We start from the raw sequence: 14,485 nt of genomic DNA, 5'->3' as shown, positions 1-14,485 counted from the left end.
TACTTACGTTGTTCCATGCGCTTTTTAATCCCTTATTCCAATCTTCTAAATTGTATGCAAAATTCATTAATTTTTATTTTTATTTTGAAAAATATTTCCGTATTCAAGGGGAAAAGTTGTTTTCTTTTTAATTTTGATCAATGAGATCAAGTCGTTCAATCTGGCAGGCAAACTTCACCCTGCTTATTTTTCAAAGCATCAACACGACGCAAGAGTTGAATGTGTTCGGGCGTTAAAAGCTTGTTTTGAAATATCAAAAAAAAAATGACCACTGCTATTTTTCTGTTCGTTGTTGTATATATGTATATGGTTCACATTGTTGTTGCATTTCCATGTTAAATCTCTATTTTTATCTGGTTCATGTGTCATTGAAACACGAGGAATGTGGTGCAATTCAAAAGATAACAAATATGTACGTTACTTTCTATTTGCTTTGATGTCTTACAGATTGATACGATTTATTTTCCACATTCATTCATTATTTTACTGGGTAATTCTATACGACAGCATGACATTGCTAATACGCGTCCAAAAATATCGAGAGAGGTGTCAAAAGACGCGTCTTGACATCAGTATTAATAATCCGATAGAAATATAGAAAATAGAAATTTTAACTCGTTCAAAAGATATTAACGAAAAACGGAAAAATTACCCGCGGGTACCCCCGATACCGGGGGTGGAATCCATAGTATTTTTGCGCAGAACACCTTTTGGCATTGGGGGTCGTCGGCCGAGCTTATAAAAAATTACCCTGGGTGGTCCATCACCGGTTTGGAGACCAAAACTATATCCGCGCAAAACACTTATGTTCACAATTTTTTTTGTGGGTACACCAACATTACAACAACCACATGAAAATCGCCAACTTCAACTGCAAATATCTCCGGACAGAGATAAAATTTTTATTTTACGCGTCTTTTGACACCTCTTTCGATATTTTTGGACGCGTATTAGCAGTGACGTATAGAATTACCCAAACAAAAAAGCTAGATATTAAAATAATGCTTAAGTTATGCTACAGAATACAATCGACTAGATATCAAGTTCTCTTTTTTCTGTGACTTTTCATTAGACTTATGTTAGTATGAAGCTTTAAGAGAACTTAAGTCAGGAATGCAAAATCTCAGCTATCGACATCAATATTCAGGCCGCTATCGCTGATATGGTAGATATAGACCATTTATCTTAAACTAGCAGACCCGGCAGACGTTGTTCTGCCCTAAATTTGGTCTATCTGCATACATTTTAAAAAGCTTTTTCCGTCTAACTCTGCCCTTGCCCCTCTACACTTTTTCCTAATCTTTGTATTCACTCCTCCCTCCGTATTTTTCGCTTCATCTATCTCCATCTTCGTCTCATTCTATCTCTTTCTCAGTCTCCTTCTCCTTTTCTCTTCTCTCAAGTTTTTCTCATTCTTCTTCATATCTTATTGCCAGTCCCAGGGGGTGGTATGTATTTTGTTCTAGTCCCATTCCGAGTCTCAGTCCCAGTCCCACTCCGAGTCTCAGTCTCAGTCCCAGTCCTAGTCCTAATCACAGTCCCAGTCCGCCTCCGGTCTACTTCCCGGAAAAAAGCATCGTAAGTACTAATATAGGCCAATTTATATACCAAATTTCAGGCAAATCGAATAGGATGTATGTAAATAGGTATATGGGTATTATTAATTCATGTCTTTATTTCGGCTTCTCATGCATATTTATCAGTTTTGCCAGGTTGATGCGACTAAATTGAATATCACAATGAAAATTACTTTAAAACTCTCAGCAACAGCTTACATTTGATATCCATATTCTATAAACATATTCTAGGGGTACCCGGGACCACGTTTAGGCCTATATCTCGAGACCCTAGTCACCCTGTACTAAAGCACTCACCAACAGCTTTCATTTGATATCCCTATTCTATAAACACATTCTAGGGGTGCCCGGGTCCACGTTTTTGGCTATATCTCGAGACCCTAGCCTCCCAGTTGTATAAAAATTATTCCGTACTATAGCACTCATCAACAGCTTTCATTTGATATCCATATTGTATAAACACATTCTAGGAGTACCCGGGTCCACGTTTTGGGCTATATCTCGAGACTCTAGCCTCCCAGTTGTATGAAAATTATTCTGTACTATAGCACTCATCAACAGCTTTCATTTGATATCCATATTGTATAAACACATTCTAGGAGTACCCGGGTCCACGTTTTGGGCTATATCTCTAGACTCTAGCCTCCCAGTTGTATGAAAATTATCCTGTACTATAGCACTCATCAACAGCTTTCATTTTATATCCATATAGTATAAACACATTCTAGAGGTACCCGGGTCCACGTTTTGGGCTATATCTCGGGACCCTAGCCTCCCAGTTGTATGAAAATTATCCTGTACTATAGCACTCATCAACAGCTTTCATTTTATATCCATATAGTATAAACACATTCTAGAGGTACCCGGGTCCACGTTTTGGGCTATATCTCGGGACCCTAGCCTCCCAGTTGTATGAAAATTATCCTGTACTATAGCACTAATCAACAGCTTTCATTTGATATCCATATTGTATAAACACATTCTAGGGGTACCCGGGTCCACGTTTTGATCTCAAGAACCTAGGCACGTAGCGAATAAAAAGGTAGACGTTGGCCGATTCTCAGACCTACCCAATATGCTCACAAAATTTCATGAGAATCGGTTCAGCCGTTTCGGAGGAGTTAAGCCTCTAAAACCATGACAAGAATTTTATATATTAGATTAGGAATTCTTCTTTAAAGTCAATTGGTAGGAAAATGTGTGTTAAAGCTGTTGGATTTAAAAAGTGTACTGAATGACGTGAGTGAAGCTCTAAATATTATCATGGATTTCTTGAACTTTCGAGCCGCGTTGAGTTTAAAGAACTCCCCATTATAGAGCAGAGAAATATTTTAATCTCTAGCACGACAAACGATTTCAGCTATTGACCCAGAGGTACCGAGCCGTGTATCTTTACGACCCGACAGCAGCGAGGAGTTTAACAGTCTGAAAAGATAGGGGATGATCTGGAAGGTTTGACGTGATCAAAACATCTTGTTAGGAGAATAGTTTAGCAATTTGGTGCCAGTTTTCGGAACGCTTCGGATCTTTGTCTGGTAAGGGACTAGGGACAAATTTTTATTCCTAATAAGTACAACATTATGACAAAAGACGCAACATTTTCGAAAGATAAAAGTCATAAATTTAAGTGTTGCTTTTGAACTTATCTGCAGCATCGATTTTTTCAATATCATAAAAAATACCACATTAATGCCTATCTGAATTATGAAGTGACGTGCAGGAAAATAACGCCTGCCGTCTGCATTTCCTATTCCTGAAAGGAAATGGAAATGTTTTAGTCAACGGAACTGAAAGGCTGGATCTTCAGAGTATCACATTCTGGAAACATACCCCTGACGTCATTGAGATGGTTTGTACTTTAATAATGCTTCTTACCGGAACGAGCGGGATCTATATTCGGCAAATGACCTGCAAGATCGATCACAGTCCCTAAAACCTTCGAAGAATGTCTTTATCGCTACAACAAGGACAACGGAGACTTGTAATACGAAAATAAGGTATTGACGGCATATGGTCCTAACCTCAACATTTATCTATGTTAACCAAGCGTTGAGGTAGGCAGAGGTTTATAAATTTACTCATTTAAAAAAAAAAAATTTGGCTTATCAGAACTTTATTGTAAACAGCTCCGGCTAGCCCTGCAGGCATTTAGACGAACATGAAATACTCCCAGCTATATGATCGGACCCGACATACATTGTTCTGTCTTTCTCTATCCATCCAGCTGCCGCTCTATTTAACCCTCTTCCTTTCTTATTTCCTCTGCTCCCTGCATTTTTTAGTTTACCCTAATCGGCTAATTCAATTTCCCTATCCTTTTCATTCTTCCGTAAATCTTCCCACTTTTCCTCTTACTCTTTTAGCTCTTGCTCTTATCCAAGTCTAACTTTCACTATTACTTTTGGCCTTATCCTTTCTTAATCTTTCGTTTAACCTCTTTTAACTACTTTGTCACAAACATTTACCCTTATTATTCTCACTCTCCATCTTCCTCTTGTTCTCTTTACTTTTCCGACTTCCCTCCAACTTCCACTACTTTTTCTTCCATTACTAAGGCAGTAAAATAGTAGCAAAATAGTGCAAACAATTTTCCGCCCTACGACTTTAAAATTCATGACCGTTTTATGAGGGCCGTAAAATTTTTGCTGTTGTCCTACTGACTTTACCTGTCTGGTTTTATTGCGTCATGAACTGTGGCCGTATTATGTAACTCGCTAGGAAAAAAAATATTTCGGACTACAAAAAAAGTATGTGATTCGACAGCTTTCCAATTTCCTTTTGAGTCGAGTTGCAGAATAAGGCCCCTGGACTAAAATTTAGGATCGCTCTGACTATATTAAAAACAACAGTCCGTAGAAATCTAAATATTTTTTTTTTATATTTTTAATATCTACCTCGGATTCATATTTATTGATAATAAAAGCTCAAAAAATTGCAATGTTTACGTAATTTTTTTTATTAATATATTGTGACGAATACTAGCACCACTAAGGGATACTATCATCTCTAAGCCGATACTAAGCAGTGACTTGTATGCACATATCCAAATTAATCATTGTCTACACATATGTCCATACAAGCACGCACAAGCAACGCACAAACACATGCATATATTTGAGATACTCCCAAAAGTAGGCAGTTATTTGTGCAAGTATCAGTCACATATACACGCGCATATGAGAAGCTATACACGTGCAACTGTAGTTATAATTTTATAGCTGGTAACTAAGTAAATTCTGGAAACGCCTAGAAGTATGGAACGAGGAAATCGAAGAGTATAAAAGAGCGCAATCTGAGCAATCAGAATCAGTTTGAGTTAAGCAAGCTATCAGTTGCGAAGTATAAGTGTTATTTTCAAGTAGTCCAATAAAGACCATTTTTGCATTATTCAATATTGGAGTTATTTATTCAACAGTTTAGTGATTCGAACGTTAGTAGAAGAGCGCAAATAAGAGGAATTGCACTAAGTTCGTTACAATTGGTGTCAGAAGGGGAATTGTTGAATAAATTCCGAAGACTTCGAATACAACTTGGACATGGCAAAGTGGAGTGAATTGAAGATCCAGCAACTGAAGAAGGAGTTGGAGAGCCGTGGATTGAATACAACCGGCAATAAGATCGAACTTCAAGCACGGCTACGAGAGAAGGAAGTGATGTGGACGAGTATGTCTTTTATCCTGATGTGGAAGAGCCAGCGACTAAATTGGAGGAGAAGATAGAGACTCCCTAGCCATTGTCAAGTGTAGACACTAATGCCATACTAGCAGTGCTGAAGCAAATTTCGTCACAAATATCAACCGATATTTCAAGACAGCTCGAAGTACAAAAGACAGATATAACATCTCAACCGGCATCTCAACTAGAATCACGAGACACGCATAACATCAAAGATTGAAGCACAAGAAACGCGTATTTCAGAAATGTCGACACAGATTACATCAAAGATGGAAACACAACTGAAAGAGCAAGAGGCACGTATAACAGTACAACTCGAAGCGCAAGAGGCGCGTATATCATCAAAACTCGAAGCGCGTATGGACGAGAAAATAACGCAGTTTGAGGAAAAAATCGAAGCCGAGGTGGATGCTCTGAGAGGTCGTATACAAGAGTTGCAATTAAATCGCCCAGCTGTTTCACCAAGCAATACGAAGGTAAAAACTCCATCTTTTGACGGTTCTGTTCCTTACCAGGTCTTTAAGCTACAGTTCGAGAAGACCGCAGCAGTGAACAACTGGAATGCTGAAGATAAAGTTGCTGCACTATTCGTGGCATTGAAAGGATCTGCAGCTGAGATCTTACAAACCATTCCAGAGGGCGAACGGAACTGTTATGAAGCATTGATGGGCGTTCTAGAGACGATACGGAACTGAGCATAAGAGACAGATATACCAAATGGAGTTACTGAAACGCTTCCAGAGGCCTGGTGAAACATTGCAAGAGTTTGCGTCGGATGTTGAAAGGCTGGCACATTTAGCGAATGCGGACGCACCCGTGGAATACACCGAAAGGGTAAAAATCCAGAGCTTTATTAATGGAATACGGGATGTCGAAACGAAGCGAGCAATATACGCAAACCCGAAACCTACATTCGCAGAAACGATAGCGCATGCTCTGATTCAGGAAACAGCGTCGCTTCTGTGTAAGCCAGTTTTCAAAGCACGCCGGGTGGGAGTAGAAAGCCCAGAGTTGGTAGACGCAATTTTGGAAGCTTTAAAAGGAACGCAACAGAAGAATAATGGTGCAATCAAATGTTTTAAGTGCGGTAACCAAGGTCACATGGCTCGTCATTGCAGCACCGGTCCTGGTAGTTCCAACTTGGGTGGCCGTAAACGCAGAGCTGGAGGAGATGAGCAAGAGCATGCCAAATGTAAAAATCGAGAGCTAGCTCCAGCTGTTGAATGTCCTGTGATATCTATCTCTCAAATTGAAAGGAAATCAAGCAGTCTTACTGTCAGAGGGAATGTGGATGGCAAAGAACGTGTACTGACTGTAGATACGGGCGCATCTCATTCCTTAATCCGATCTGACTTGGTCAACAGGAGGGTAAAACCGTTACCTGGAGCAAGGTTGCGTACGGTCACAGGCGAGTATAACCAAGTTCCGGGAGAAGTGGTATGTGAGGTCATAATTGGAAAGGTCATGGTTCTACACAAATTCATTGTGGCGGAGATTGTTGATGAAGTCATATTGGGAGTGGACTTCTTAGTTGACCATGACATCAGGATCGAAATGCAAAGAATGAATATGCGCCATAAGAACCAGGATATACCACTTAACTTTAGTTTGGAGAAAGGGTTCGGCAGTAAGCGAATGCTGGTAGAGGAGATTCGACAGAGACCAAAAAAGTCAAGGAAAGTAGATCGGGCAAAGGTTGATGGACCGAATGGGCCAAACAAATCAAAACCGAAGGTACCTGCGAGAGAAACACTGGCATTGAACCCCTAATGGACGCACTAAAACGAACGAAAGAATTTCCCAGAAAGAATGCAAGAGTGGTTTCAAGCCAGGGCGCACTACTGTTGGGAAACTTCGGAGCGATACTGATTATGTGAAGCCAATCCGTCAAGAGCAAGCTCTACAAAGTAGTTCATTGGCCAAACAACAGAGTGCGAGGAAACGATCCAGGATAATCAGTAGTAAGATGAAACGCAGGTGAGATGAGAACAATAATTCGGAAGGTTTCTTGGAGGGAGATTTGGTACTGTTATACAACCCTCACCGGCGGAAAGGTGTTCCATCCAAATTTCGGTGCAGTTGGGAAGGCCCGTACAAAGTTGTGAAGAAGATCAGTGATACCATCTACCGCATACAAACCATTGGGAAACCACGAAATAGAAGAGTGGAGCTGCTAGCGGCGTTTAGATCAGGAAATTTGTCTGATCGGGACGATCAGACTTAGGTGGAGGGCAGTGTAACGAATACTAGCAACACTAAGGGATACTATCATCTCTAAGCCGATACTGAGCAGTGGCTTGTATGCACATATCCAAATTAATCATTATCTCTACACATATGTCCATACAAGCAGCGGAGAGCAACGCACAAACACATCCATATATCTGAGATACTCCCAAAAGTAGGCAATTATTTGTGCAAGTATCACTCACATATACACGTGCATCTGTAGTTATAATTTTATAGCTGGTAACTAAGTAAATTCTGGAAACGCCTAGAAGTATGGAACGAGGAAATCGAAGAATATAAAAGAGCGCAAACTGAGCAATCAGAATCAGTTTGATTTAAGCAAGCTATCAGTTGAGAAGTATAAGTGTTATTTTCAAGTAGTCTAATAACGACGATTTTTGCATTATTCAATATTGGAGTTATTTATTCAACAGTTTAGTGATTCGAACGTTAGTAGAAGGTTGCAAATAAGAGGAATTACACTAAATTCGGTACAATATGTATTGTGGCGGATATTAGCATCACTATGCTGTTAGTACATAATCACAACAACAAAATCAGAAAGCAGCCACACTTATGTACAAGGCAACGAAGAATATTCCATACACATAACCAGCCGCTTGAAGCAGAGAGATTATGTAGCCGGCAGCTAAGAGCAATAGCTGCTACTCACACATATACATGTATATAGCTAAATAACCAAGCATGAGATACAACTGTTCTAGAAGGCATGTGTGTGAAACGTCTAGACCTAAGGATAAATATGCGAACGAGGTAACAGAGAGTATAAAACCAGCGCAAGCTCAGCAATAACTAAACAGTTTGCTTTAAACACGCTAGTAGTGAAGTATAATTGAATTTGTGAAGTACTGCTCCTAAAGTAGTTCAAATAAAGACCATTTTGCAATACTGAATATTTGAGTTATTTATCGACATTTCAGCGATTTAGGCGTTAGCTGAAGGAGCATAATTATCAGGATCCCCCAAAAATTCGTTACAATATCTTTTTTTAAATACGATACGGTATTGGCAGTAGTCCAGATCAGTCATTCATTGTATTAGTTACAAACTAAAACTTACCATCATATCTTGAGGAATGTAGAAATCTGACACAGCCGCCGCTAAATACAATAAAGCGCGCTCCTCAAATGCCGCCAAACATTCACAAACCGCACGTAATAGCCACAAATAGTCCGCCACTGTATTGTAATGAACGTACAATATCATTTGTGATTCACGCGCTTGTTTATATTTGGCTAAAATTGGTGCAAATACGTCAACTGAATCGGGTTTTACCGTTATTGACGTACTCTGTCCATTATCGGTTATATCGAGCATATCAAAAAATTGTTGGCCGGTAAAGTGACGTGTAAAAGGTTCCAACGATTTAACACGATACATAAATATGACGGCATAATCATGATCGAGGAAATATTCAGCTGACGCTGAACCGCGTGTACCCGCACTAAAATTGTCGACAAAACGTACGGTGTTATGTTCTAAAGGTACTGTGGTGCCACCTGACTGTAAGTAGAAAATTTTAAAAGATCAATAAGTTGCTGGAAAAGAATTGAGATGAGGTATTTCCATACATAGAGATATATTTTTTACAACACCCATCAGGGACTGCTAAATAAAAGTGTAATGTAAATAAAGCTAACATTTAGAAAACTATTCTCCTAAACGCACACGATCGCAAATTATTTTTTTGGGTATGCGTAGTGGAACTTTTTTCTCCTGAGCCCAAATCCTATCGAAAAATCGATGGCGTGATATCGGTTAACTATCGTCCATACAACTCGACCCAGCCCAATGTACATATGTACGTGTGTACATGACCGTAACTATCCACTTAGTTGTCCTATTTGTGATACTCAAGTATGAGTAGTATAGAGAACATTTTCGAAGATCTGTGCCGCAGCTTTTGCCTATTTTACGTTGCATTTTACGAAATCTTTAATCCGTTTATTGTGCAAGGGCGGCAGGATTTTTTTTGAAAGGGCTGAAATTGTTACTAATGTGTGGTAAGTGCGATGACAAATGTTGATGTCTGAAATTGCACATGGAATAGAAATTGGGTTATCCAAATCACTATCGTATCATTCTTTAATTTAGACGGTTTTGTTTCACTTAGCAAGTGCGCGAAAAGTTTTATTACAAAGTCTAATATTTATATGAACAATGGCTTGACGTCCCCGCGGTAAACCGTGCAAAATTGACCCAACTTTTTTAGCCAGTCGATTTTTTTTTAATAATGCAAGAATAATTTTCCTAGCTGGTCTCTAAGGTGGTTTTCGAAACTTCACGTGAAGTTGGCGGTGCACTATAAAAAAATTAAATTTTTTTTTTCGAAATTATAAAATATGCCACTTATGTACGGAAAATGTACGGCAAATTCGTGTGCAAGAATTATTTTCCTAGCTGGTCGCTACGGTGGTTTTCTGAGGGTGGCACGCCAACTTCACCTGAAGTGTGATATCGCGCCATCGATATATTATCTAAAATATGGCCACGGCAAATTTTTTTGTTTCACGGATAAATTACGGCAAATTTACGGCAATTTTCCCAATAGGTAATTTTTTTACACGTAAAAGTTGTCTTGCCAACTTCAGAGAGGTCTTCTATATGGTGCAAAAGCATGGACCCATGACACCATCATATGGAGTGTTCGAGAAAAAATTCTTTGAAAGATTTTCGACCCTCTACGCGCTGGCGACGGCAAGGGCCGAAGAAGATTTAATGAGGAACTGTACTAGCTTTACGCAGACAGCAACATAGTCCAGCGAATTAGAACGCAACGGCTACACTGACTAGGCCATGATATGCGAATGAAAGATGATCGCTACTCGCCTGTGGAAGCATAAGAAGAAAGTGGTACTCAATCCGCTGAAAAGACCAGATGGAAACGATTTAAATTCACTTGATGTGACCAATTGGCGCCAGTTATCCCAACGAAGAAGCGACCGGCGCGCCTTGTTTTTCGGTCATAACCGCTAAGAAAGTAAGCATAAAATTAGCATTAAACATACGGAAATCGTACAAAGTAATCGTTTTTTGATTGGGCTGTAAAGATTGGGCTAGATTAAGAGACCTTTTTACATTGACAATAAAAACAAAAACCGAAACACCAGACTAAGTTTTGGACTCCATAAAAAATAATGAGGCAAAACCACTCGTTTCAGCGATTTAGAGGCGACTAAAATATTCAGACTCAAAAGCCCGAGGGATCTAAAACATTGTTTTCGCGTCAATCGTATCAGTTGCACTCCTCTACACCTTCGGGGAGTAATTTTGAGGTTACAAGAGAGAATAGGGGAGCGCAACTTGATAGCTGATCATTCGGATTCGTTCTAGAGTACCTATACTAGAATGGATCCGGAAAGAAACCGTTGTTGTTGTATGAAACTCTCCGTGCCGTTCGAAACTAAACAAGGTTTCAGACAGGGTGGCCCCTTGATGCTGGAGAAGATTATTCAACAGCATATCTTTACCGCAAGAGTGGTGACATTAAATCGTTCCCGAGATGGTCAGGCTTGTACCTTAATGTTTTTGTTGTTGTATTAACGATAAGGCCACTCCCCGAAAGCTTTGGGGAATGTTATCGATGTTGATGGTACTTTGCCGGATATAGATCCGGTACGTTCCGGTAACAAAGCACCATTAAGGTACTAGCCCGCCCATCTTGGGATCCCTTTATATGACCACATTAAACCTTCTAGGCCATACCGCCCTCCCCACCCACTAGTTCCATGAGGAACATGGGGTCGCCAGAGCCTCGGCTGTTAATCAAACAGGATTCGCCACGGATAAGTGCGGTTGACAAATGGGTTGGAGAAGGTATATATTGCGCTGGCAACCCCTTGAGAGGGTTGCGCTACACAACCCCTTGAATCACTTTGGTATTTTAGCCGCCTCTTACGACAGGCATACCTACCGTGGGTATATTCTAAGCCCCCTAACCCGCTGGGGTCCTTTTACCGGATCTATATCTGGCAATGGACCATTAATTTCTAACACAGTCCCCAAAACCTTCGGGGAGTTTCTTTACAGTACAAAGAGGACAAATCCTAGCTGCGTTGCTCACCGGCGTGAATCGCATAACCCGCGGCGACTTTAAGATACACCATGACTCTGGCATTCGAATTTGCCAGCCGACGCGTCGGTAGGGTGCAAAACCTTGCAGAACAAATAGTTGGATGGTACTAGTAAGTTCAGATTAATGGTTTAAAGACTTCATCTGACTAATATGGTGTTTAATCGTTGGGCGTCCAAAAAGTCGCGCCAGTTAGTAACACCAATTTGAATAATTTTCCTTCTGGTTCTGTTTCCGTAGGTCACGATTTCTATATGAATGTCTTCTTGGCCGAAACATTATGTTTTATTGACATAACATATATAGCTTAGCTCATCATAAGATCTTCTTCTTTTGAGGATCATTTCAGTCAAGAAATAAGGCGGTCTCCATAAAAACTACACCACCGCCCACTGGTTGTGGCGGTCGACCAAAGTTCTTGGAAACGGTCGTCTATTGCACCCTACCAAGAAGGTCGCATGTGGTCATAACAAATCGTTCCCGAGATGGTCGGGCTTGGTACCGGAACGTACCGGATCTGCATCCGGCAAAGGACCATCAACATCGATAACACTCTCCAAGGCCTTCGGGGAGTGTCCTTATCGCTACAACAACAACAACAAGGAGTAACCAACCTAACATACGAGTACAAAGCTTAACAAAAGTATAACGTTACCACTACTTGTGTATTATCAAGAGCTACAAGATCAGTATACTAAGAAAAGAGAACAAGGAATCGCCTGAGTATATCAAATAATGAGTACTACAAATATAGCAGTCCGCATAAGTCATTGAGCTACATATATAAACATACGCAGGAAAGCTATAAATACATAACTAACAGAGATGCTGCTAAAGACTGGTTGTGTACTCCGGCTAAGTTAAAATATGACGATAAATCGGGAGTCCCTTTTTGAAGGTCAGGGAAGGTTGAGCAACAACTCTGGTCGGATATACGCTAGGGTTTAATGAGTTATATGCACTCAATGCGGCTTTTTATAAGCTACTTGGGGGATCTGAAATGCATGAGTAATTGAAATCTATATATAGATGTATATAAATGAATGTCCGTTTGTGTGACGCTTATAGAATCAAAAACTATCCGGTCGATTTTGTTCAAGCTTTCACATAAGATGCGTATACCTCACGCAGTGGTTTGCACATAGATTTGGTTACGATCAACGCACAGGGTCTCGAGAGGCCAAAACGTGGACCCGGGTACCCCTAGAATGTGTTTATAGAATATGGATATCAACTGAAAGCTCTTGATGGGTGCTTTAGTACAGAGTAAGTTTTATGCCGCTGGGTTACTATGGTCTCGAGATATAAGTCAAAAAGTGGACCCGGATACACCTAGACAGTGTTTTTCCATTATGGGTACCAAATTGAAGCTGTTGATGTATGCTTTAGTACAGAGTAAGCTTTACACGGCTGGGTGACTAGGGTCTCGAGATATGGGCCAAAACATGGACCCAGGTACACCTAGAATGTGTTTTTTACATTATGGGTATCAAATTGAAGCTGTTGATGTATGATTTAGTACAGAGTAAGTTTTACACCGCTGGGTGACAAGAGTTCGAGATATACGCCAAACATGGATTGTGATATTCGATTTAGTCGCATCAACCTGGCAAAACTGATAAATATGCATGCGAAGCCGAAATAAAGACATGAATTAATAATACCCACCTATTTACATACATTCTATTCGATTTGCCTGAAATTTGGTATATAAATTTGCCTATATTAGTATTTACGATGCTTTTTTCCGGGAAGTAGACCAGAGGCGGACTGGGACTGGGACTGGGACTAGGACTAGGACTGGGACTGAGACTGAGACTCGGAATGGGACTTGAACAAAATACATACCACCCTCCGGGACTGGCAATGGGAGATGAAGAAGAGTGAGAAAAACTGGAGAGGTGAGAAAAGAGAGAGAAGGAGACTCGGAAAGAGATAGAATGCGAGGAGGAGTGAATAAAAAGATTAGGAAAAAGTGTAACGGGGGGAGGGCACAGTTAGACGGAAAAAGCTTATTAAAATGTATGCAGATAGACCAAATTAAGGCAGAACAACGTCTGCCGGGTCTGCTAGTATTTTATGAAAATATCGTTTTCCAAAATTTTAAATTTTTATATTTTATAAATTTTTACCATAACACTTACCGTTACAAGGACGATACGATTCTGTAATTTATTGTGTCGTTCACAAAACTCCTTTAATAAAGAACGGTTATCCTCAAAATCAGTTGGAGGTAAATGCGTATTATAAAAGTCTTCCCAATGCGTCATGATGACGATGATGATGATGCAGTATGTGCGTGTGTATGCGAGTAGTTCAGCTGTGCGACAAATATTTTTGTGAATGGTGTAAATTTCACCTTCTGATCAACGTAGTGTATAAAACAAATAGATAACTGCTTTTATTATTTTTTAGATTTTGATGTAATTGAATGCAGCGTAGATATGTATTTCGTATGTATGTACATTAGCTTTCAAGTTAGTCGCCGGAAATTAAACTTTAACGATATTATCTTCATGCGAATTGCTTTCAGTTTAGTTTTAGGTTTCAAATGTATGCAAACGGAAATAAAGGAACTTTTTGCTCTGAAGGTAGCACAAAAGAGAAATGAAACAGATTAATCAAAAATATGAAAATAAAACTTATGGTCGTCGGAAACTTTGTTAAGACACCGGTTGAGAAAGAACACAATAAAAATTAGGTCAACTAGAAACTTTCTCATGCTACGTATTCGTATCGTTTTGAAGATTTTTAGATAAAACCTCTTGGATCCTCAATGCTAACTTACGCCCCCTTGGGAGAGAGCGTACGTGAGCCTGTAGTCAGTTTGTATATTGCCTTCATTAAGTGCTAATTGGGGGCATATTCGTCTAATAACATACTTCCAAATTAACCGCCTGCTTCCCATAAG

General features: G+C 39.8%; 1 protein-coding gene across 6 annotated transcripts in view; it reads right to left on the bottom strand.

Moving 5' to 3' along the window:
- Ppcs (phosphopantothenoylcysteine synthetase) overlaps positions 1 to 14,485 on the bottom strand; it is a 167,049-nt gene that overhangs the window by 149,918 nt on the left and 2,646 nt on the right. For 4 of the 6 annotated variants that reach the window (XR_010948989.1, XR_010948992.1, XR_010948990.1 and 1 more), the window contains exons 2-3: positions 13,719 to 14,159; positions 8,562 to 9,005 (exon numbers count right to left, since the gene is read on the bottom strand). Coding sequence is in view for 1 of the 6 variants with exons in the window: in XM_067761487.1 (XP_067617588.1) it covers positions 8,562 to 9,005; positions 13,719 to 13,844 (570 nt within the window). In the remaining 5 variants the exon portion in view is untranslated. The remainder of the gene's footprint in view (positions 1 to 8,561; positions 9,006 to 13,718; positions 14,160 to 14,485) is intronic. The other 2 variants (XR_010948988.1, XR_010948991.1) reach the window with 1 other exon arrangement.

Source organism: Eurosta solidaginis, chromosome 1 (assembly GCF_040869045.1).
Source record: "Eurosta solidaginis isolate ZX-2024a chromosome 1, ASM4086904v1, whole genome shotgun sequence".
Taxonomy (NCBI): Eukaryota; Metazoa; Arthropoda; class Insecta; order Diptera; family Tephritidae; genus Eurosta; species Eurosta solidaginis.
This window is presented reverse-complemented; position numbering and strand designations above follow the sequence as displayed.